The sequence below is a fragment of the Mus pahari genome, chromosome 8 (genome assembly GCF_900095145.1).
Source record: "Mus pahari chromosome 8, PAHARI_EIJ_v1.1, whole genome shotgun sequence".
In the NCBI taxonomy this organism is placed as follows: domain Eukaryota; kingdom Metazoa; phylum Chordata; class Mammalia; order Rodentia; family Muridae; genus Mus; species Mus pahari.
The window spans coordinates 25,628,554-25,654,628 of NC_034597.1; the positions used below are offsets into that span (position 1 = coordinate 25,628,554).

General features: G+C 42.9%; 1 protein-coding gene across 1 annotated transcript in view; it reads left to right on the top strand.

Annotated features, from left to right (window-relative positions):
• Positions 1–20,420, top strand: part of Glud1 (glutamate dehydrogenase 1) — a 33,827-nt gene extending 13,407 nt beyond the window's left edge. Inside the window, exons 4-13 of the mRNA XM_021203080.2 lie at positions 1,351–1,414; positions 5,142–5,236; positions 9,854–10,033; positions 11,060–11,197; positions 11,850–11,987; positions 12,263–12,343; positions 14,623–14,746; positions 15,592–15,683; positions 17,545–17,607; positions 19,132–20,420. Of these exons, the coding sequence (XP_021058739.1) occupies positions 1,351–1,414; positions 5,142–5,236; positions 9,854–10,033; positions 11,060–11,197; positions 11,850–11,987; positions 12,263–12,343; positions 14,623–14,746; positions 15,592–15,683; positions 17,545–17,607; positions 19,132–19,251 (1,095 nt within the window). The 3' untranslated portion in view covers positions 19,252–20,420. The remainder of the gene's footprint in view (positions 1–1,350; positions 1,415–5,141; positions 5,237–9,853; positions 10,034–11,059; positions 11,198–11,849; positions 11,988–12,262; positions 12,344–14,622; positions 14,747–15,591; positions 15,684–17,544; positions 17,608–19,131) is intronic.
• The last annotated feature ends 5,655 nt before the right edge of the window (positions 20,421–26,075 follow it).

Sequence of the window (26,075 nt, forward strand, 5' to 3'; positions counted from 1 at the left end):
AAAAAAAAAAAAAAACAAAAACAAAACTGGTTGCTACAGTGGTTAGCTGTGTGGTTTCATTCTCTGAAATTCACCATTTGATGACTCCTTGAACACACTGTCACCCATACTTGGGCATAGAAGGGCATGGCAGCATACAGCAGACATGTGCTGCAGAAGAAGCTGAGAGTTCTACATCTTGATTCACAGTCAACAGAAGGAGACTGCCACACTAGGCCCAGCTTAAGCCTAGGAGACTTCAAAACCTGCCTCCAGTGACACACTTCCTCCAACAAGGCCACACCTCCATAATAGTGCCATTCCCTATGGGCCAAGCATTCAGACACATGAGTCTATAGGGGCCATCCCTATTGAAACCACCTCAGGATCTATATAGTTATAACTGTTTTGTGTGAGTGTATGAGAGAGAGATCGATAGAATCCGAAAAGAGGAGGGGTTGGGGATGTTATTGCTCTGAAGTCCGGGCTGACCTGGTACTTACTATATATACCCTAGGATGACTTGTTTTACCTCCTAGGTACTGGGATTGCAGGACACACTGTCATGTCTACATTATGCACACACACATACACATTTTAGACAAAGTTTCCCTTTATAGCCTATACCTATATAGCCTTATTTGTCTCCACATTCTTTTGCCTCAGTGTTCCCAGTGATGGAGTTACAGACACCACGCCTGGCAGGTGTAGATGGATCTCTGAGTTCATAGCCAGTCTAGACTACATGCAAGTTCAAGGACAGCCAGTAAGACTCTCAGTCATGCCTTCACTGAACCAAGACTCTAGCCCTCACATATCGGCAGATGCTCTCCCGCCGAGCTGTCTCCCCAACCCTCTCTTTTACTTTTTATACTGAGACAGGGTTTCACGGGGTTGCCTTGAATTCTCTATAGTCCAAACAGGCCTTTTGAAATCTTTTTTTTAAAAAAAAAAAAACAAACAAACAAACAAAAAACCGGCAGTGATAGTTCGTGCCTTTAATCCTAGGACTTGGGAAGCAGAGGTAGGCAGGTCTCTGAGTCCCAGCACAGTCAGGACTAGAAAGAGAAACTCTGTCTCAAAAAGCAAACCAAGGGAAAAAAAAAAAAGAAAGAAAGAAAAACCATTTTTTTCTTTATACTAGGGTTATTGACCTAGGTTTTCTTTACCAGACTGAGATACATAGTGAGTTCCAGGTCTGTCTAGTCTGCTACATAGTAAAACCATGGCTCAAAAAAGGAACTAGAAGTGCCTGTTCCACGTGCTACTGGGAGTGTATGAGGGGTGTGGGAAGGTTCTTGTCATAGAAAACATGGTAAAAATCCTCTTTATCAAAAATGTGTTTCTTTGTGTGTTTGTTTCTCTCTGTAGGATAATGAATTAGAAAAAATTACACGGAGGTTCACTATGGAGCTGGCCAAGAAGGGTTTTATTGGTATGTACTGCCCTGTGTGTTTCTGTATAGAGTGAAACACCTACCTAGTAACGGTCTTGATGAAACTCCTGCTTTTATATACCTTAGGTATAGTTGTTCTTTCCCTTCTAGAAACCAGGTTTTATTATAGCTCTCATAGACAGACCTTAGCCTATTTTTAACAAGTTCGGGTTCTCACTGCAGTGTGGGACAAGGACACTAAGGAGAGCTCTTTCCTGCCTTGTTCACACCCTTTTCTGAAACATGAAAAGGAATGTGACTACTAAATACTGGATTTATAACAGTATTTTTAACATGTGAAAAAAATCTGATGTCATTTGAAGCTAGTGGTTTTTAATGTGTTAAAGCTGTTCCTTTACCTCACTGGAGGTGGCAGTGAGGCTGACGTGATGAACTCCATTCTCCCTCAATCTCTGAGGAGTGCTCAGGTCAGTTAGAGGAGCTTTTGTGAGCATGCTCCATTTCTAAGGCTACTTCACCTGCCTGATTATCTTATTGCCTCGTATTTGTGTTGATAAGTTCTTATGTGAGGTAGGAATATTTCTTGGGATGTGTACATGTTATTTACTCTTCAGTTTCTAAGTAGTTTGTCTTAATAGTTCTTGGTCTACAGGCTTCTGGTTAACTTAAATAAGTAAGGTTACTCAGTAGAATGTTAAAGGGAAACTGGCTGGAATGGGGTTGGCCACACCATCCTCTTAACTCTGCTTTCCTGTGCCTGTGATTTCCCTCCATGTTTCCTCCACAAGTGACAAGCTCCTATGGAATTAAGCTGCATATTGAAACTTGCTCTGTTGTTAGGAAGTAAGGTTTGAAATAAATGAATTAGTACAGGAGTGAGTATAGGAAAAGCTAGACTGTTATAAGATTTTGTCTAAAGTCCTTAGGGTTCTTGACATACTTCATATGATCACTACTATGGATTTTACGTGTGCCTCATTGCCCAGGGACATTCTGCCAACAGAAGTTAATGAGCACCTTGCTCTTGCCTAAAGGGATGCTTTCTGATTTCAAGATGGTAAATTCATATTCCAGCCTGGTGTTGCCTTTGTGGTTATTTGAATTGCATGTTTGCTCTTAGCCTAAAATCTTAGTTATAGTTTATCCTTGAGTTTTTCATATTTCATGCAGTCATGTTTATCACCATATTTTCATACATTTTTTCCAACATAGTTATAAGTCTTGAAAATTCCAAAAGTGGCTCATTGGAACTCTGAAGGATGCAGAGTACTTTAAGTCTGAGTAATTTGGCCCCTTGGCTTGTAGAGGGCAAACTGAAAGCATATTATCTGTTGTCTTCTCACTTCCCTTTCTACAGGGTTCACCATCAGACTTGAGTCTGAATTCTTACCCTGTTAACCCTGGGAGCTTAGGGTCAGATATGGGTGGAGTGGGAGAGAGGAGGAAAAGTAAGATTTTGATAGGAATTGTGTTGAATATAGAGGCCATGGGGGGGGGGGTCCATGTTTACCAAATTAAGCCTTCTAATCCATAAACACAGGTATCTTTCTGCTTATTGGGATTATTTTCTTCATACTTCTCAATACTAGAGACAACTACATAGTCTTTTTGATGCTATTATAAGGGATAATGATATACTGGGGGTTGTTTTTGAGTTTTGTTAGTATACTTAGTAATTTCTATAATCAAATCCATATGGGCAAGATGTTGTATATTTAATACAGTGTGTTGTATCTATACAAAAGGAAATAAATGAAGTTTAATATTTGTAGACCAGTATGGTTATTTGTTTCTTACAGTATCAACTTAAACTTAGATATTGTTTTTTCCCTTTACAATTATTCTTTGTCCAGACTTGGCAATAAAGTAATACCAGCTTCACAGAACAAATTGAAAAATACTCCCTCTTCAGATTCTGGAAAAGCCTAGAAAATTTTGTGTGTATATGAGTGTGTGTGTGTGTGTGTGTGTGTGTGTGTGTGTGTGTATGTGTAGATGGTACCTATCAACTGTAACTTTGCCCTGCAGGTTCCTCATGTTCCCTGTGACTCCATACACCAGAACTACCCTGACTTCAACCCCTCCCTTATGTGCATGTTCTGTTAGAATTCTGTAGTACAGAAATTACTTGTAATCTGTACATCCTGTAGCTTGATCCTGTGTGAACCTATAGTAGGAGATCAGTCTTACCCTTAGTCTGTCAGGCTAATTTTTCGTGGATTTCTCCTTGCTTCCCTTGTTTAACTTGTGAAATGCAAGCTTATCAGTCAACAGTCATGTCTTTGTGTTTTTCATTATGTCTTTTTGATTGACAAACTGTTTACTGCAGACTTACCAGTTCATATTTATTGTTTTGAAGCAGGTAATGTTACTCCATAGATATTTCTAAACAGATCTTATAGCAATTTGTCCTTAGCTTATGAAATAAATATGTATTGTAAATTGGTTATTGTAAAATTGTGCTAACCTGTAGCCCAAGCATATCACTTTGAGAAATAGAAAGTTTGCAAACCAGACAAGTAGGCTCTTCCTTTCATCAGTGGATGAGGCTGGAAAGTCTTTCCTTCAGGTCAGAGTTCTATATGGAGATCGGGGTTGTGGAGGTTAACCATTCTGTGATTGAAAGATGCCTAAAATACGGAGACAAGGGTGTGGAGAGCCAGACTTAATGGGGCCATAACACATGAACCTTGACTTAAAGGTTTGTAGAAAATTACAATGCAAAATTGATTGCAAGAACATAGTAAACATGTTATTGATACCTATCTTACTCTACCTGTATACATGTATGTAAATATAGAGAGAGAAAAAAAAAAAAGAAGGACAGAGACATGTATGTGCAAAGGGTAGAGCGGAAAGGAGGAAGGGTATAGAGTTTTGTGTAAGTAAGAACATGTGGCTATATGAAACCTGCCATTTTCCACATAGTGAATTTGATGATAATTCCAAGTCATTAAGTCAATATTTTTAATGACTATTTAGTACTTCTTTGTGTAGCTATGCCAAATCTTACTTACTAGCATCTTAAATAATTGCCTTTTATCTTTCGGTTTTGAGCGCATTCTACATAGTTCTCCCTTTACAGTGGAGTGAGCTTCACTGCGTGAGTGAGCGTTGCTTAGTAAGTTCACCGTGCCCAGCTGTGTTAGAAGCAACATGGGCACCATTATTACCCAGGAGCCATTGTTAGTCTCAGCCTTGCTTTGTAGTTTGCTGTGCTCTGGAGAACTAAATGCTGCACCTGACAGACACTGGCTAATAGTCAGAAGTGCTCCATGAGTGAAAGTGCCACACTTGCTTCAGCAGTGTCGCCTCCTCGACCCTTCCTACTTAGTGAGACGACCTCAGCCAACAGAGAGCTATCTCTTCCTGCCTGTCTATCAGTAACCAGGATGGTCCTGTTATAGTGTTCAAATGATACATTATCTCTAATTACAGTTCAGGACACTGAGGTCTGAGAGGCCAAACTTTTGCAGGCATCATACCCTGAAGGCCCAGGAGTAACTTTGAGCCTGTTTGTAGTAACTTCCAGATACAGCAGAGTAAATTCTAACAGAAGAAATAGTGGCATAACATTGTGTGTGCAAGTTTCATAGAAAAGAGACATTTATTGAATATTTTTATAACTTCAGTTTGTTATACCAAAATGAAATATAAAGTTTTCTAGCCACAGTGACATTGTTCTCTTAGAGAATTGCAAGCATCTTTATGTTTGGGATAAGTTTATCTTAAAAACTGGCACACTGCCCTTTCCCTGTGCTCCCAGGTCCTGGCATTGATGTGCCTGCCCCAGACATGAGCACGGGTGAGCGGGAGATGTCCTGGATCGCTGACACCTATGCCAGCACCATAGGGCACTATGTGAGTATCCACTGAAACCCAAGGCTTCCTGCATTGCTATCCACAGAAGTAATGAGTCATCTGATTTAATGAGAAGTTGGTAATCGCTGGGTTCATCTCCCTTTATATACATTTGGTATGCATATCACTTACCCCCTCTGTTCTGAACGGTGAGCATGGTGAGCATGAACTGAGTTTTTGCTCAGACCCTTACCAATCAGTTCATTTGTTAGAGCAATAGATGGTACATTCAGTTCTGCCTTCCCCTCAAAAATACTTTCACTTAAAGAGGAGCAAAGACACATGAGCTAAGGTATGGAAATGGTGTAACATAAAGGTAGACTTCTAAGTTCTTAAAGGAGGCCTTTTTGAAGGGATATTTGGGCTGGACCTTGAAAATCTGGTTGAATGTCAACATCTGGAGCTTTGGGGGCTAAGAGGAAGAGAACAGCTGAGATTGCAGGTAAGACATGCATGTGGAAAGGTGACAGAAGAGAGGTAAGTCAACACACAGATGGCAGGGCCTAGTGTGGGCTTACTTGACATTGAAGAGACTGCTGTGACAAATCCTGCAGGAAGAGTAGCTGTTTGTGTGACACCAGCCCCATCTTCACAGTTCAGGAACCCAGGGTGTGGAGAACAACTTAATTTCTGAAAGCTGTGGAACCTTAGGAAATGATGTCCATAAACTAAGAAGGGAAGTGATGGTTATTCTCCCTTCCCTCCTCCAGACAAGGTTTCTCTGTGTAGCCCTGGCTGTCCTGGAACTCGCTCTGTAGACCAGGCTGGCCTCAAAATCACAGAGATCTGCCTGCCTCTGCCTCCTGAGTGCTGGGATTAAAGGTGTGCCCAGCTTATTTATTTTTAAGAGGAGAGAGACAGAGAACACAACATAAAGTTGGGTGAGTGGGTTAGAAAGGGATTTGGGAGGTCCATGGTGGCGTCCACCTTTAATCCCAGCACTCTGGAGGCAGAGGGAGATGGGACTTGAGTTCAAGGCCAGCCCAGTCTACAGAGTTCCAAGACAGCCAGGACTATATAGAGAGACCCTGTCTCAGGAAACTTTTCATTTACACTAAGTAGAAATCAGGCGCACACTACAAATGGCATAAATGTGGACGCTGTTTCAAAACTATATAAAAGGAGAGTGGCACCTAACCAGAACCATTGGAAGTATGGTCTGAGCTCTGAAAGACTCGTGTGGGGGAGAAGAGGGAGGCAAAAGAAGTACTAGAAAGTCCTAAAGTACAGAAGACAGTGGACTTGAAAAGCAGGAGGGTCAGTGTTATACAGTCATTAGGAGGGGAAGGTGGGACAAAAGACTAAAGAGCTCCTGCCAAGTCACTGCCTGTTAAGGACACCCAAGAAATCAAGCTTTGTCCTGAAGAATGGAGAAGCCATGAGGAGCTTATAATGAGTGTTTCACTGTGTATAGTGGAGATGGAATTGGTGAGGGCTAGATAGAGGATCCCAGACAGCAGGCAGTGTAAAAGAGGGAATGGGACATGAAGTAAAGCCTCCAACTAAGAAGAGTACCATTGAAGAGAAGCAAAGGGAGACGGTCTGAACGGTATCTGCTGCCTGGGAGAAGAGTTTTGGTTGTTAGTTAGCTGGGTATGCGCCACAGAATCATTGGTGTGCAAGGCAGACCGTGTAGGAGAAATACAGTCCTTCCAGGGAGTAAGAGGCTGGGTAGTTGGGGGGGGGGGGGCGGGTAGTGGTTTTTCCAGGGCCCTGCTGGGAAGCTGGGCTTTGGAGGAGAGGCACATTTCCTGAGCGGTGTTACACACTGGCTTGGATCACAGGCAGTCCTGCTCCCTCGCCCACCAGCTTTGAGTTGAGAGTCTCTGCCTTAGCTTCCTCATATGTAAGAAAACAGTGTCTTCTTCCCAAGACTGTTAGGATGAAGGAAAGAAGGAAGGATTAAATAGAGTAATGTACTGAGAACAATCCCTCCACAGCCCTTATTAAGTACCAAAAAAAGAAAAAAAAAAAGTCTTCTGTCTGAAATGAGATGCAACAGTGTTAGATTTGTACAGTGTTAGATTTTTTTTTTAATGAAACAAAATTTTGCTATATAGCCCAGTTTAGACAGAAACTTAGAGCTATCCTGCTTCAGGCTCCCAAAGAGCTGAGTTTGACCTTCACTGTCACAGCTGACCTTGTACCACCATTTAATGCTGAGAAGGCACTAATTGAGCTCTTGCTCTTGAGCTGGGCTCTACGGTTGGCAGCAGTGCGTTGTTACTCTTGGTTCCTACACAGTTGTGGCAGCATGAAGTTTTATGAGGCTCTGCCAAAGAAACCTTGGATGGAGCTGGTTAAAGCTCTTCTGTTCTTAACGGATAGGAAATCCAAAGACCCAAACCAAGGTTTAAAAAGGTTAGCATTACTGGTAATCTAACTGTACTGGCAATATGGTGTTGGGGACATGGTCCCATAACTCCATTAGGTATGCTAGGGAGTCAGTTGGCGCCAGGCCTGACCTCACACAGTTTTTCCTTCAGTCCCAGCCAGCATTTGCATTTCCACAATTTAGAGCCATTTGGCACTAGCTTTGCAATTTTGTGTTGATGGTGTTAATTATTCATGAAAGAGAACTGTGGGAAAACTACTAAGGGCTTTTACTAGATTGCCTAATTTTCATGCGTGCTTTCATTCTTTTTGTTGGTAAGTATATAACTAATACAATTCCAAGTTCTCTCTGTAAAAAATGTAAATTCCTGTTAAATAATAGGAATAGAAATCAGGTGACTTCTGGGTTGAGTGTAATATGAAGTTGATCACTTTATTGCAGTGGACAACTTAATTCACTTAGCAGGCATATTTTGTCACTGGTTTAAAATTCATCGTTCATCTTCTGTTGGTTTTCTAGGTATGAGCATACTTCCTCTCGTTTCTTCTGTTCAGTGATGTGTCTGTTTCACAGAGGTCTGCTTGCTGCGTTTATAGTGTGCTCCCAAACCCTTTTTTTTTTTTTCCGCTTTTGTGTGTGTATGTGTGTGACCCAAGGTCAGCATTGTCCTCTGCAGCTGCTGTCCTCCTTACTTCTAAGGCAGGAGCTTGCTGAAGCTGGAGCTCGGTGATCTGGCTACACTGGCCGGCCAGCAAGCCCAGGGGCACTCATGCTGGCACAGCAAGTGCTTGTCCAAGTGAGCCCTTTGCCTGGGCGCCAGGGACCCTGTTTTTCTAACCAGGCCTCTTTGTAAGCAAAAAGATGTGCATAGCCTTAATTGAAAGATGGTAAAAAGGCAGGTGGTAAGATTGAAATCACCCCTCCATCCACTTTGAAGATCTATTTATTCTGCCGGGCAGTAGTGGCACATGCCTTTAATCCCAGCATTTGGGAGGCAGAAACAGGAGGATTTCTGATCAAGGCCTGCCTGGTCTACAGAGTGAGTTCCAGGACAGCCAGGGCTACACAGAGAAACCCTATCTCGACAAAAACAAAAACAAAAAGATTTATTTATTCCATGTATGTGAGTAGTATACTGTTGCTCTCTTCACACACACCCGAAGAGGGCATCGGATCCCATTACAGATGTTTGTGAGTCACCATGTGGTTGCTGGGAATTGAACTCGGGACCTCTGGGAGAGCAGTTAATGCTCTTAATGCTGAGCCATCTCTCCATCTCCAACCTGAGGTTCGTTCTTTCTTTGAGTGAGGCAAGATTTTACTATGTAACCCTGGCTCTACTGGAACCCACTATTTAGAGCAGGCTGGTATTGAATTTGAAGATTCTCCTGCTTCTGCCTTTTAACCCAAGTGCTAAGATTACAGGTATGTGTTACCAACCCCAGTTTTTTGTTTTTGTTTTTGTTTTTTTTTTTAATGGTGTGTTAAAGTTCAAAATGAGTTTGGCTGAATACAATACAGCATCTTTCCATCCAAGAAAATTACCACTCCTCTTTTGGTTCTGCATTTTGTGGGTTTTGTTTTTTATATTGATAATCTTAAGGTGCTTACGAATGACATGTGTACCCTAACTTCGTGTGGCTTAGGTTTTCAGTAAAGGAGTAATAGCTTCAAGCTGAATTACATCTATGCTTATGGTATTGTTATTTATGCTTAACACTGAATTCCTAAACTGTTTCTCTCAATGTGAAAAACAGCCTACCTATGAGAACAGGAATCTAATAGTTGGAAAAGGAACCTCCCTGTTGGTGAATATGAACTTTAAACATAGCTCACACATACTCAGAGATTTGTAGTCTTGTAGATTTTGTGTTTTGCAATAGTCTTAGTATATAACCAGAGCATCCTTGAACTTGAACTTCTCCTGCCTCAGCAAACACTGGGTTACAGGCAGTGCCACACCACCAACTTGCACACACTCTTAATGAAAATGTGCCTAGATAACAAGAATGTGCTGTTGTATTGGCTTGATCATAGAAACAGAGCTTAGCATTGGCTGTGGTGGCACTTGTCTGTAATCCCAGCACCCAGAAGGCTGAGACAAGGATCACAAGCTCAAGGTCAGTGGCCTGTCCCAGAAGAGATCTAAAGTCTTTAAATGGTGGTTCTTTACTCTCACAGGATTTTTTTTTTTTTAACATGGCACCAGGGTTGAACCTCAAGCCTTGCTCAGGAAAACAAGCACTGTACTTGCGAGCTACATCTCTGGCCCTCTCTTACAGGATATCAATGCACATGCCTGTGTGACTGGGAAACCCATCAGTCAAGGAGGCATCCACGGGCGCATCTCTGCTACTGGCCGGGGTGTCTTCCATGGAATTGAAAACTTCATCAATGAGGCTTCTTACATGAGCATTTTAGGAATGACCCCAGGCTTTGGCGATAAGACATTTGTTGTTCAGGTAATACAGTGTGGATAAGACAGCTTTGGTTCCTTCTGCTGTGGATATTTAGTTACGTGAGAAGAGAAGCTGCAGGGTGGGGAGGTCAGAACAGGTCAGGCCTTCCACCATGTAAACCCCAAGGGTTCAGTTCAGGTCCTCGGCTTGGCACAGTACTTTTATCTACTCTTCCATCTCACCAGCCCCAGGTTTTGTTTTCACAATAACTGATATGCATTACAATTTTAAAGATTTTTCAGTTTATAGCACTAACATTGGACTCTGAGAATTTGTTACATTTTTAGAATGGTTGTTTTCAAAGTGAAGTTTTTTTTTTCCCCGTAACTTTGATATGACTCATAGAATTAGACCCAATTTAATGTGTCTTAATATTAGATAATAACATGACTGTCACCAACTTCTTTTGGTCCTCATTTAAGCATAAAATCGCATTCAGAAGGGGAAAAGGCTTTAACTATAAAGCAATAGTAAGCATGCAGAAATATTCTCACATTGATCTAAGTCTGTCTCTAGTTAGCATGTATTTCACTTCGAGGTTTGGGTTTAGTACTACCTTAAAATAGCGCTGTACCTTTATATACACAGTCATACTACCACTGGGCTAGGTGGATATGGTTGTCCTAAACTACTCCAGGGCTCAGTTTCAGAGGCAACAGAAAGTTGGGTTTCATATTTTTGATCATAGATATTTGTTATTGAAAAAGCTGCCTAATATATTGCTTCTTTAAAAAAAATAAATATGTAGTGCGTCTGTGTGCTGTAGCACACAGAGGCCAGGGGACAAGTTATGATAGTTGCTTCTCCCCTTTCACTGTATGGGTCTTTAGGATAAAACTGAGATCATCAGAAGTCACTTGGTAGCAAGTACCTTTACCATCTAAGCCATCTACTTTCCCAGAACATTGCTTCTTTTAGCAAAAGGATTTTGAGACTTGCTTCTAAACTAGTAGAATATGGATTTATGTTGGCCAAAACAACCCATACTATCTGCACTCAGTCAGTGTCGCGCATAATTGTTCTTCACAGGGATTTGGTAATGTGGGCCTGCACTCTATGAGATATTTACATCGTTTTGGTGCTAAATGTGTTGGTGTTGGAGAGTCTGATGGGAGTATATGGAATCCGGATGGTATTGACCCAAAAGAACTGGAAGACTTCAAGTTGGTATGTTACTCTGATACAGTCATGTGCTGTGGCAACAGTTGGGGTTAGACCCAACTGCAGGTCAGGCCTGCAGGGCTCTGTTCTCTCTGCTACCTGCCATATGGGTCCCAGGGGTTAAATTCAGGCCATTGCTTGATGGCAAACCCTGAGCCATCTCACCCTTTAAAAAAATTATTTACTTGTATTTATGTAGTGCCACCATGTACACGTGAAGGTTGGAGGGCAACTTGCAGGAGTTGTTTCTCCTGCTGTGCAGTCCTGGGTGGTTGAACTCAGATCATCGGGCTTGGTGGCAGACCCTTATGTCTTATTTCTCCTCGCTTTTGGTTTTACCTTTGAGTGGTGAGGTCGTGTGTTTTGTTTTAATTCAAGCTTAGGTTGGTTAGTTAGCCTCTGCCTTCCAAGCATTGGAAGGATATTTTTGAGACATGCTCTTGCTGTGTACGCTTTGTTGGCCTCGTATTCCCTGGTAGCCCAGCCTGGTTTCAGACTCACGGCGCTCTCTGAGCTCCAGCAACCCTAACACAGGAACATGAGTCAGCACACCTGGTTCTCAAAGAGCTCCTACAAAACGGACTTTGTATAGTAGACACTAAAGCGGACATTTAAACTCTGTTGGCAGCCATTAATTCTGATTCCCAATCAATTACAGCAACATGGATCAATTCTGGGCTTCCCCAAAGCCAAGGTCTATGAAGGGAGCATTTTGGAGGCTGACTGTGACATTCTGATTCCTGCAGCCAGCGAGAAGCAGTTGACCAAATCCAATGCACCCAGAGTCAAAGCCAAGGTAAAAGCCATTGTGAAACCAGCCAGCAGCATCGGTGTGGGAGGGCACCGGGTGCTATGAAAGCCGTTCCGGTGATCTCTACCACCATCACCAATTTCAAAACATGGTCAAGAAAATTAGAGGAACAGACAAGTAAAAGGCAGTTTTGCACACTTGGTAGAGTGGTTTAATTTTAACTAAAATGACGCTCTTTCTTTTAGCTCCTTACCCATACATACATCTCTTTCCTATGAGTATTCTCCTAGCATCTGTGCATGTTCTCAATTCTCTTGCAGATCATTGCTGAAGGTGCCAATGGGCCAACCACTCCAGAGGCTGATAAGATTTTCCTGGAAAGAAACATCATGGTTATTCCAGTAAGTCACCTATGTTCTTCAGGTTTTATATGTTCTGGGATTCATAATTTATTTTACTAGAAACTAGCAGGAAAATGAGCCACTGATGTGACAAGTTATGGTAAATTATTTTTTGTATTGTTTTATTTTGACTTTTAAGACAGGGTTTCTTTGTATAGTCCTGGCTGTCCTGAATCTCAGGTTAGGGTTCCAGGGTTAGACTCTGTGTAAACCAGACTCGCCTGAACTTAAAGATCCACTTAATTCTGCCTCTCCAGTACTGCAATTAAAGGCATGCGCCACCACTGCCCAACAGTTGTGGTAAATTCCTAGTTTTCATTTACTTTTAAAAAATATAAGGGCAACAGGACCGAGGCCAGGTCTTGGTGGTAGGGCTCTTGCCTAAGCATATATGAAGTCCAAGGTTCAATTCCCAGCGCCTCAAGAAAAAGAATTGGAAGCATGGTTAGTATAATATGCCAGCCACTTTTCTTGTATCCTGAACACCTTCTCTGGCTTCCATCAGTAACTTGAGTATATGTAACCCTCTGAAAGTCTAGTTATGTTAAATGTATACTGTGCTAAGAATACAATTCTACATTATATTTTTTTAAAGAATTTTTTTTTATTTATATAAGTACACTGTAGCTGTCTTCAGACACACCAGACGGGGGCATCAGATCCTATTACAGATGGTTGTGAGCCACCATGTGGTTGCTGAGAATTGAACTCAAGACCTCTGGAAGAGTAATCAGTGCTCTTAACCACTAAGCCATCTCTCCAGCCCCTGTGGAGACTTATATTCTTAAGTTCTGTTACCTTTGCTAACTTTATGCATTTTGAATTTCTCTTCCTGTTACTAGGAGGAAAAAAAGAAAAAAGGAAAACTTAGGGTTAGAGAGATGGGATGGCACAGCAGTTAAAACCTATAGTGCTCTTGCAAGTTCAGAGCTCCAACATAGGCAGGCACAACCTGCCTATACCTCCAGCTTCAGGGAGTCCAACACCTCTTCTGGCGTCTATGGCACCCGTACTCACATCCCCACACATAAGCATTTCTTTTTTCTTTCTTAATTTGCTACTGCAAGTAACTGTGTTCAGAGTTTGGGGTAATGCAGAGGGGTTATCAGCTGAATGTAGACCCTGAAGAGCTCTCTTTGCAGTTAGCATCTGAAAAGGAAAGAAAAATGTCACTTAACTGAAATAAGCTGCCTTTGGGTAGTGGCAGAGGTAATGCTATCTTCTGGTGAGGCACTCTGTGTCCACTGGTTGGTGAACAGATAGTTCAGTCTGAGATCACAGTTAAGAATTCGCTAGCTCTCCCAGTACTCAGGAGGCAGAGGCAGGCNGAGGCCAGCCTGGTCTACAAAGTGAGTTCCAGGACAGCCAGGGCTATACAGAGAAACCCTGTCTCGAAAAACCAAAAAAAAGAATTCACTAGCTCTATCATCAACATCATCCAGTGATCTCTAAGATACATTTGTGATGTTTGATCTTGGCTAAGATTACTGTTGCTGTGGTGAAACACAGTGATCAAAGCAACATTTCCACAGCACTGTTCATCCTCAATAGAAGCGGCAGGAACCTGGAGGCAGGAGCTGATGCAGAGCCCAAGGAAGAATGCTGTTTACTGGCTCCCATGGCTTACTCAGCCTGCTTTCTTATAGAACCCAGAACCACCAGCCCAGGGTTGGCACTACTTACAATGGACTGGTCCCTTCCCCCATCACTCACTAATTAAGAAAAGGTCCTATAGTAGTGTTTTCCAACCTGTGGGTACCCCTTTGCCAGATATCTATCTCCAAACATATTTGCACTAAAAATCATAACAGTAGCAAAATTAGTTATAAAGTAGCAACAAAAATGGTTTTTGGGGGTTGGGAGTCTTCACAACATGAGCAGCATTAGGAAGGGTGAGAGCCACTGCTCTCTGCAGGCTTGCCTACAGTCGCATTTTATGAAGGCGCTTGCTTTCTTAACTGAGGCCCCCTCCTCTCAGGTGACTTTAGCTTGTGTCAGGTTGGCATAGCACAACTGTTTAGTCTACCTTGGTATTAAAATTGAGTTCCTAAGCCTGACAAGATGGCTGAGAAGCTGAAGGTACTAAGTTTGTCCAGCATTCTGCCCCTGAAATCACATGGTGGAAGGAGACACCTGAATCTCAGAAGTTGTCCCTGATCTCCATGTGTGCACATAGTCACGCACATACCTGTGGATGTGTGAGTTCACTGAGTTCTAATCAGTTTTTATTAAAGTCATCCTTTTATATATTTTTTTTCTGTGTCACATTTTGTAAATAGGATCTCTACTTAAATGCTGGAGGAGTAACAGTGTCTTATTTTGAGTGGCTGAAGAATCTAAATCATGTCAGCTATGGCCGATTGACCTTCAAATATGAAAGAGACTCTAACTACCACTTGCTCAGTGAGTTTTTAAAATCTTGTCTATCTCCAAACATTGTCCTTTGGGCCAAAGAAAGAACTGGGAAAACATACACACTTAGGAAATCTGTTCCTGATATTCCTAGAGACTTTGCCTCACAGAAAACAGTTGTTCTGCCTCCTGGGCCATAGAGCAAAAGTACACATTTTTAAATAAATGGTCCACATATTATTAGGTCTCAAATGTTTATAGTCAAACTTTTATAATGTTGTTTTCACCACATATAATCTATAAATTAGTGGTACTGTAAAAGCCTTTTCAGACATGAGCTGCACCACTGATCTTACTAACCTGTCTGTAGTTGCTCTCAGAGAAGTCCTGGCTGACATTTATGAAGATGCTAATGAGACCAGTTCTTTCTGCACTAATTACAGAAGATCTACCATGTGTAGAAACCCTTTTTTGAGTCCTCTGGTAATACTTTTTATTTGACCACATTAAACTCAGCTGTTAGAATTTGTCATCCAGCTGAGATAAAGCCAAGACCTCCAACTGTGTCCCAGTACTCTGCCACTCTGAGAATGGTCCTCTCTGTTCTTTCTCTTCCCTCAACATTTCTTTTTAACAAAGCCAGAGGAAGAAAACCCTAGTGACGGGTGTTATGGAAACAGGGCAGTGACCTAAATTCACATTTCTATAGGAATTTGGCAAGGTTCTCCTTGCTGGGTATTTAATGATTAACCCTTGTATGACATTAGGGGTACAGATGTCTAATACACTGGTTTTGGGGTTACACATATATAGGTTAGAGAAACTTTTAAGGTCTCCCTTTATTTCCTCCCTGGTCTATTAACAGTATCTTACCTTGATTTCTTGGCTTTTCACAGTGTCTGTTCAAGAGAGTTTAGAGAGAAAGTTTGGAAAGCATGGTGGAACTATTCCTGTGGTCCCCACAGCAGAGTTCCAGGACAGGATATCGGTGAGTATTGGAACACCAGAGTGGCCTTTACACGAGCTCCCTGCCCTGTCTTTCAGACAGGCCAGGTAGATTAAGTGGAGTATTATCAGGATGTTAAACATAATGCTATCATGTGATGACGCCTCACCATTCATTGCATTCTAAAAAGGATGGCAATAAGTAATTCTGTCTCAGGTGCTTTCTGCAGTACAGCAGGTGGCTTAACTTAATCAGCAAGGATTGAAAAGTAAACCTGAGGCAGAATTCTATGAAAATATGAGATAATTATATGGACAGTTTTAAAAGATTACAAAAGATAACCAGTTCTTTGAAGTGTGTGTCAATATTGTATATACATTACAAAGAAAACTTAATCTGTAATCCTAGAACTCAGAAGACATAAATAAGAGGGTTGATATGAATTTAAGGCCAGCCTAGGCTACTGAGACCCTGTCTCAAAAAAAGAGTCCAAAAGTTGCACATCTGCTTAGCATCCTAGTTCCAAGTCTGTATATATGTGTTGCATGTATGGACACACACATACATCCACTGCACACTATAAAAACACAGGAGTCCTTTTTTTTTTTCGTTGCTGTGTCCCTAATGGCTAAACATGCCCAGAACACAGTATTTTCGCTCAAGTGTTTGATTAATGAGTAAGAGAAACATCACTATTCTGCCATTAGCAAGTTTATTTCATCTTCCTAATTTTATGAATCAAAACAAATATAATGCAAGTGTCTTAGTCAGGGATTCTATTCCTACACAAACATCATAACCAAGAAGCAAATTGGGAAGGAAAGGGTTTACTCAGTTTACACATTCTCGTTGCTGTTCATCACTAAAGGATGTCAGGACTGGAACTGACACATGGCAGGAAGCAGGAGCTGATGCACAGGCCATGGAGGGATGTTACTNACTGGCTTGCTTCCCCTGGCTTGCTCCCCCTGGCTTGCTCAGCCTGCTTTCTTATAGAACCAGGACTACCAGCCCATGGATGGCACCACCCACAAGGGGACCTCCCCTCTTGATCACTAATTGAGAGAATGAATGCCTTACAGCTGGATCTCGTGGAGGCACTTCCTCAACTGAAGCTCCTTTCTCTGTGATAACTCCAGCTGTGTCAAGTTGACACACAAAACCAGGAGTACACAAGTGTTGTAGAAATGTGAATTATAAGATGTTCGATGTAAACAACTGGTTATTTGCAACAGCTGGCCAATGTTCCTGTTCCTTTTCCCTCCACGTCTCAGGTTCTGGACTCTCAGGCATGCACCACGTGCCGGTCCAGAGCGGTACACTCTTTTGGTAATCGAATACTTCAAGTTTTCATCTGTCACCTTAGGATATATATATACTGTATAGCTGTATTGTGTCACATTAGGAGCAATGGTGACTTAATTTTTTTAGCAGTCCCTCCCAAGAAACCAATTCAATAGCGTCTGTAACAACAAAAAGATCTTAAGACCCTCCAGCTTTGAAGCTGCCCATGAGTCCACAGGCAAGGTCTTCCCAGAGCTGCAGTCTGCTTCAGCCACACTCCTTTCTGTGTCTAGCCCTGCTCGCCTGCAGGAGTGGTGAGCAAGCTTTGACAGCATCGGACATGGACCGTGCTAATGTGACTACTGCCTGCCCTCTGGCTTCTTTGCTGTGGTTGTTTTCATGTGTGCTTATTTCACGGGTTTTGTGGTTGTCAAGTATCATTAAAACTAAATTGCTTTTGAAGAATGTGTTTTGTCTAGCTTGCCAGTATACATTGATACAGTACAGAAATTATATGTCTTTTCTGATTTGCTGCATATCAGCCTGATCCTGGGTACTTGAAGACAAGAAGCATATCTTAAATGTGTATTTGTTAACTTAATGTTCTTTTTCCTAACAGGGTGCATCTGAGAAAGACATTGTGCACTCTGGCTTGGCCTACACAATGGAGAGATCTGCCAGGGTATGTGTACCGATGGTAGCTGCCTTTGTGTTAATAACATGAAACACAGATAACCGTGTTATCTTGATAGGAGCAGGCAGGTTGCATTTTGTAGTACTGTTACTGGTCCCCATGTGTACACAGCAGAACATGTGCCTTTTTAGCCGCAGGTGATGACTACATACATTGATGATACATTTTAAGCATTTGCCAAACTTTAGGAAGAAATGCTGAGTGAGGCAGTTTATTGTTACCAAGAAGGTAGTTAGCCAACCTAGAATGCTAATCAGCCCATCAATATTTAACAGCCCAAAAGCTGACATTACTATAGAATCTGGTTTAAATAAGGACTTTGGGGGTTTTGGTTTTTTACCATTTGAACTTTCTTATTACATCAGTGCCTTAACTGTAACAGTTTGGATACGTTTGTTTGTTTGTTTATATGAGACAGACATTCTCTATGTAGCCTTGGCTTTTCTGGAACTCTAAATGTAGAGCAGGCTGGTCTTGAACACAAAGAGATCCCTCTGCCTCTGCCCCTGCCCCTGCCCCTGCCCCTGCCCCTGCCCCTGCCCCNGCCCCTGCCCCTGCCCCTGCCCCTGCCCCTGCCCCTGCCTCCCCAAGTGTTGGGATTAAAGGCTGGTTTCTTCTTGATCAGAGTCTGTCCACTTGAATTTCCAGGTTGAAGCAGCATAGACAGAGTCTACTGAAGAAGGTGACACTTGTTAGTGGATGTCTGTTTGGTTTCTTTCAAAACAGGATCTCCTGTGTCCAAGGCTGACCTTGAACTCCCTAAGTATCTGAGACTGATTGGGCTCTTTATTCTGTCTCTTCCACCTACCTACTGCTAGAATCATAAGCGTGTGCTACTATGCTTGATTTTTTTCTGAGGGGTTTGAGGTTTAGTTTTAGGGGTTTTGTATGTTTATTTAATTGATATAATTAAAATGTTATAATGAGCTGACAAGATGGCTCTGTGGATAAAAACACTTGCCACCAAGTCGACTAAGTTCAGTTCTTGGGACTCACATAGTAGAAGGAGAGAACTAACTCCCTCTTCGACAAGCATATTGGCACATGGGAGTACACATGCACAGAGCACACAATACACCAATGAAGAACTATAGTCATCTTTTAAAGTATACAGTTTATCAGCCTGTAGCATAGTCATAAGGCTGCGGAGATAGCATCGTTGGAATTGTAGAGTGTTCCCACTTCCCTATTCCTGGTCATTTGAAACAGTCATAAGTATGTGATCTGAGCTCATTCCAGATAACAGAATAGTTAACCGTCAGAGAAACCATTCACCTCTGTGGCTCTGAGGAGTAAGTTCTTGCTGTTGCCTGGACAGTAGCAACTTACATTAACTCCAGAGACTTAGTCCTTCCTGCTAGAAACATTGCTGCTGTGTGGTCTTTGTCTTTGGCCATCTGTGTTTTGCCCGTACCTGCTCATGGGGCAGAGGACCGGGACTCACATGCGCCTTTGTGTTAATAGCCTGCTACTCAGTCAGGTGGTCTCACTGCCTTTTCCCCTTTGTTCCAGCAAATTATGCGCACAGCCATGAAGTATAACCTGGGATTGGACCTGAGAACAGCTGCCTATGTCAATGCTATCGAGAAAGTCTTCAAGGTGTACAATGAAGCCGGTGTGACCTTCACATAGACAGCTCATAGCTGACTTCTTTACCGCCTCTTCACCTATAATTTCTGCAGACCTGTCACAAGTTTACATGTAACCATAGAAATCTGTTCTTGTGACTCATTAGTTAACGGACACTGTTCTCAACAAGTCAGTTGGAATCAGCCCCTTAAGAGAAAGAAATGAAGTTAGAGGATCATGTACAAGCTGATGGTATAAAAGTAGGAATCACGTGTATCCAAGCCGGTTAGGTGCTGTGCTTTTAGGTAAAGTCTTGCTCCTGTGCTGCCTTGCTCTGGGCTCTTCCCAGCAGGGTCAGTGCTGTTGCCAGGGAAGGGGTCAGGAGCAGTCAGTCACTTCTTGACACGTCTGGGAACTCTGACACATAAGAAGTAGGTGTGTGGCATCTTCCAAAGGTGGCATGGTCCTCAAATGAGTTATTGCTGTTTTACATCAACAAAATAACTCAGTTTTCTAAGTTGCAAACAAAAATGAAAGCTATTTCTCATGTATTTTATTCTCTCAGAATAAACCAGTACATGCTGCTGTAATAAAATTGCCTTCAACCACTTAAGCCTAACCTTTACTCAAGTAGTGAACACCTAAAATAGAAGAAATGGAAGAAGCTAGTTTTTTATAATATAAAACAATATCATTTGTAGCTTATTGGCCCTGCATCATTGTCCAGCAGAAATAAAGTAGCACTATGGGCGCTCTCCTCATACCTGCAAGTGACAAGGGACTCTTGGGAACTTGTAATGCAGTCCAGAGAGTACAGTAACCACTTTACCACGAAAACTACTTGTTCTTCCCATTTGAAGATCTATTATGTTGAGTAATTGAACCATAATTCAAATAGAGTATCCCAGAAAAAAGACGTGTTTGGAGTCTGGCAGCCTCCAAGCACAGCCAGTGACCACGCTCAGCCTGTGTGTCCCCTTCCACACCTTTGCACTCTGCTCACCGCTTCACCAGCAGCAGGCTGGAGACCGCCTGCCTGGGCTTGACTTTTGTTTGGGGAGTTATTGGCCAGGGCTTTTGAACAGGAATGTTCCACAGAAGTACCAGACATTATTTATATAAGAATGAATGCTTTTTTTTAACAGTACCCTTTCAGAAATTTCTAACTACTTTGTAACTGCATGACTAACTTGGTGATAAAAGCAGTTATTAAAAGTCTACCTTTTCCAAAATTTATGTTTCTTTTCCGTGTTTTCATATTTGATAATGTTAGTAAATATAAAACAGTAATTGAGGTTCAGAAATTTTCATAACTGTCTATGTCACTGCTTTCTGTTATGAGCTCCTCAAATTTTATTCCTGGAATTTTTTTTATCTTCTTGGGAAAGAGGCTGTAATGTGTAAAGCTAATATACTAGTGTGATTTCTGGCACTTTTTGTTTGAAACAAGGTCTTATATAACCCAGGCTGCCCTCAAAGTTATTAGCTGAGGCTACCCTTGAACTCTTCATCCCCCTGCTTCTTGCTCCAGAGTACCTTTTTCTGGTATCTTAGAAATAAAAGTATGGAAGTTTTTCAGATTAGAACTTCTATATGGATGGCTATGGATTCGCAAGTATCTCTGGTGTGTCCACTTAGACTTCCTTGGGTGTCCCTAGAGTGGATCATACAGTAGTTGTATTTTTTAATTTAAAAACACTTGCACACTGATTTACATTTCTATATCATATTACATATATATATATATATATATATATATATATATATATATATATATATACATACACATGCATGTGTAAATGGCATGAAAGAAGTGGGAACATGTTGGACAAGGAGAGGGTGAATGGCATTTTCTAAGCTGGAGTGTCAGGAGAACAGTAGAATCAAGGGACACGGGACGAGGAAGGGATGGCAGGCAGACTGAGGATGGCATGGGGGAAGTTAGAGTGAGGCCCATTATACACTTAAGAACAGACGCATTCTAATTCCAGCACTTGGGTGGTGGGGCATGAAGTCAGTGTCAACTATACGGCCACCATAGCCTATGTGACACCTTGTCAGGTAAAGGGGAAAATGGTACAGAAAAGAATGTGTTACATGAGGGGGTGGTAGGCTTGGGTGTAGAGTGCTTAGGTTCAGTCCTCCGTGCCACACACACCTTAATCTTAGCATAGGGAGGTAGGGCAGGAGGCTTGGGACCTCACAGTCATCCTCAGTTATGCCTCAGCTACTTGCCTAACTACTTATTTATCTTATGTATATGAGTGCACTGTCACTGACACACCAGAAGAGGACAGCAGATCCAAACGTGTTTGCTGGGAATTGAACTCATGACCTCTGGAAGAGCAATGAGTGCTCTTCTCTCTCCAGCCTGCCTGACTACTTTGTGGATGTTTGCTTACACATCTACTTTCAGGTGCTTACACGTGACCAAATGGGTTCAGTCTCTTAAGAACGAATCTAGGAAGAAGAGAGACCGCTCAAGCAACCAGCTTTTCTTCTCTGCAAGTGCCAGAGATGCTAGCTGCCTCCAGGTGCATGCCAGTGATGCTCCACACTCCAGTGCCACTGAGTATCCGTGGAGCCAGAGTGAAAGGGCTAAGCAAGCACTGTCTGGGTTACTAAGAACGGCTCAGAAATTCCAGGATATCCTCAAGTCTCACAGCTACCATCTAACCCTGTGGCCAGCGGAAGAACATTATATGCTGCTGCTGTTAGGCCGAGGAGAGCTTTCCACTAAAGATGAGGATTGTGTGTTCGGTAGCCTCACAGCGTGCTGAGTGGCCAGCAGGTTTAAAGAACCCTAAAAGCTGTCGTAACTTCCTGTGAGGCGAGGGAGGCAAAGATTGTGGGGTTGGGAATCCAAAGAACAGGCTACAGAGATGGCTCAGTGGTTGGTCTTTAGAAGGCCCACGTGATGGCTTACAACTGCCTTAACTCCCACCTCTGGCTTCTAGGGGTACCAGGCACACTCATGATGTACACACACACAGGCAAAAACACCCGTACACATAACTGAAAGCTGTAAGAATAGTGGCTAGTGGTGTGCTTGCAAGCACCCTGACTCTGAACTGCACCCTGCCTGGGGCATCTTCAAAGTACTGAAACGTGCAGTGGTGTTCCTGGGGACCAGAGGCCAGTTCCATCAGACTGTTCCCCTCCATACCCTTGTTTAATGACCTTTCTGACTGATCCTAAAGTATGTGCTCACTGACATGTCTACTTACTCAGCTTGGTGGTCAGCCATTAGGAAGATTTCTCTAGAGCTAGTAAGGCCTTAGTCTGTGCACAGTCCTGCACAGGGGTGTCTCTAGATCCTAGAAATAAGCTGGAGTATGCCAACCTTGCAGACCTAGCATTCCCCAGCTTTCCCGCTAAAGTTCCTATTCTTGTTTCTCCAAACAGCAGCCACCGACTTAAAGGATGACATCTGAGTGTTTTGGGCAGCTGCCCCCAATGAAGATTTTTAGTGTAAAATGAGCTGCTCATCGAAAGAAATACAACCTGACATGGGTGTTCCTAACTATTGCGTGTGGCCCAGCCATATAATGGCAAGTCTCTAGTTCAGGGATCTGCTTGTTTTCTGTGGTGCTCTAATGGAACTCAGGACCTAGCACATGCTAACAAATACTCTATCACTGAGCTACACCGCCACCCCTACCCCCACCCGGACCCCGAGTCCCCCAGACCTTAGGTCTCCCTGTGTAGCTCAGGCTGGCTACAAACTCATGATCCTCTGGGCTCTATCCTGAGTGTAGGAATTTAAGATGTATGTCCCCACGCCCAGCTAAATAAGGTCTTCAAAGAACTCCCAGCTACGGTCTATCTTCAGGGCTGGTAGGCTGTTTAGCCTTTTTGAGACAGGGTCTTGACTCTTACTGCCCAGTCTGGCCTTGAATGTCTGGGAACCATACTTGAACCTTTCTAGTGCTGGAATTTCAGGGCTGTTAACATTCACTGTAATAGCCCACCGCTAGGTTTCTAGGTGGAACCAGGGAGCAGAGGATGAGCTAGAATGAGACTAGCTGAACACTGCACCACACTGTTTCTGCTGACACCACCATTATTTTGATAAAACTGACTTCACGCCCCACATTGCCAACTACACATAGGAGAAAATGAAAAACAGAAAAAGTGCTTATTTAGGAAATAGCCATGTGGGGGTAAATTAAGGTATAGGCAGCACTTATAACTGTTTTTGGAGATTGAACATTTTTTTTTTTAATATTGTTACTGTGGGATAAGGGAACACACATGCCATGGTGTGCTTGCAGAGGTCAGAGGACAACTTGGCGGAGTTTGTTCTGTCCCCGTGCTTTTACATGGGTTCTGGGGATTGAATTCAGGTCATCAGGCTTGCTCGGCAAGCCTTTTATCCACCGAGCCATCACTTCCATCTAAGCTAGAACAATGTCACTGTTTCTGTAACTCACGGCCTGTGGTCTAGTTCACATGAGATTTGTCATGCAAGTTCGCCCATGCAAGCCTGCCTCTGTAGCCTGTTAGGCAGCTGTCCTGCTCAGAGTCCACCCTGGGTATCCAGGATGCAAACAGTGCTCCGCTTACAGATGCTGCTCAGTCACTCTTCCCAAGGGGGGAACACTCAGCCACACTGCACTAGGGAACAATCGGAAAGAAAGCTAGTACTGCCCTCCACAGCTGCATGTCAAAACAGCTGCATTAGCTTCCTCTTAAAATCAAACATCAGGGAAATATACTCATATTCCCACAGATGTTTGTTTGTTTGTTTGTTTGTTTGTTTGTTTGTTTTTCGAGACAGGATTTCTCTGTATAGCCCTAGCTGTCCTGGAACTCACTCTGTAGACCAGACTGTCCTTGAACTCAGAAATCCTCCTGCCTCCACCTCCCAAATGCTGAGATTAAAAGCGTGCACCACCACCGCCTGGCTATGCTTTTCTTATATGTCATTTGTCTTATGAAATGAAAAGTGAACTAGCTCTGTATGTGTACTTAGGAACTTACTTAGTTGACATAGTATATTTACATTCCCCTGGTTGTCCTTTCAAGCCTGGGTGAGCCTTGCCTGTCTTAGGCAAGCACTGTACCAATGGGCTACATCCCCAGCTCTTCCTCCTCTGTAGCCACGTGGAATGTTCCATTTCCTGTATAGGTGTTATTTTTAGCCAAGGATGGTTGGTAGCCTTCCAGGCACAGACCTCATTGTCCAGAGTGAGGAACTTACAGTAGACTGTACAGGTATCTAGTTGCCAGATGTGTTTCTCTTGCTGCCCTGCTCTTGCTGCTGTGAGCATGCTATAGTAGTTTGTGTCCCTCCTCATACTGTCCTTAGACCCCCAAGCTTGGGTTTGGATTGGGGAAATTCAGAAGTCTTCAGGAGCCAAACCAAAATAAGTGCAACATTAGCTGGCAATGTACAATTTCCAGCCTTTGGATATTCCTGAACCCTGTAGAAATCTGTGAGACAGGTTTAGAAGAAACTGATTTAGCTGGGGGGTGGGGGGAAGGAGAGGATGCAGGGGGTGGGGGAATAGGGGGAATGGAGCACATACCTTTAATCCCAGCACTTGGGAGGCAGAGGCTGGCCTCTGTAAGGCCAGCCTGATCTACAGAGTTCCAGGACAGCCAAGGCTACACAGAGAGACCCTGTCTTGAAAAACCAACAGCTATTCTTTAACCCAAACATCTTTTCTCCTCATTCTCATCATTTCTGCTAAAAGCAAATAGCTTCAAGCAGGATAAATAAAAATCAAAGTTTTACACGGAATTTCTCTTAATCTATGTTCCCCCAAAATGTGTATCACTGGCATGTGTTGTGTGTGACTCATGTAAGTCACACATGCATGTGCAGGGTACACTAGCCCACGCACCTGTGGAGACCAGAGGCTGGTGTAGATGTCTTCCTCCATGGCACACTTCACCTTGGTAGTTGAGCCACTGTCCCTCATTGGACCTGTGGCTCACCATTTCTTCCAGCTTGAGTGGATGGCACGAAAGACTCCAGGGTGCACCCAACTCTGTTCCCATACCTGTGGGCCATGGAGGCTGGTGACTCAAACTCAGGTCCACTACCTTGTGTGGCAGGCACTTTGCCTACATTGTCCCCAGCCCCTCCTTATTTTTGAGGGTTTTCATGTAGCCCAGGCTGGATTTAAATTCCGCCTCTTTCCTCCCACCTCCCAAGGGCTGGAATTTCTAGCATGTAACACCACACCCAGCTTCTGTTCCCAAACTTCTTCTTCTTTTCTTCTTTTTTAATAAATATATGAACAAGATCATTTCTTTTTTAAAAAATATTTATTTATTTATTTATTTATTTATTTATTTATGTATTATATGTAAGTACACTGTAGCTGTCTTCAGACACTCCATAAGAGGGTGTCAGATCTTGTTATGGATGAGTCACCATGTGGTTGCTGGGACTTGAACTCAGGACCTTTGGAAGAGCAATCAGTGCTCTTAACCGCTAAGCCATCTATCTCTCCAGCCCCATTCCCAAACTTCTAAATGTTGCCTACTTACATACTGTTTGTTTTTGTTGACAGGGTCCTATGTAGCCCAGGCTGGCCTCAGGCTCACTGTATAGCTGAGGCTTGACCCTGTCCTCCTGGTTCCCCTGCCTTGTCTCCTGAGTGTGGCTATTTCAGGGCTGTGCGTTCACATCCAGGCTCACATAAATTTAAGCTGTAAGGTACTGAGTCACATGAGAGGAAGGAGGGCCACTGCCACCACACCTATGACTTGGCCACAGGTCTCCAAGTGAAGTCCAACAGGAGCCTCCAGAAACAAACAGTGGACTTCCTCAATGGCTCAGGTACCATCGGGCCTACAGGCCTTTCAGAGCAAACAACTCAGCTATGCTCTAAATCCCTGTTGGTCCTGATCTTCCATTGCAAGGAAACCCAAAG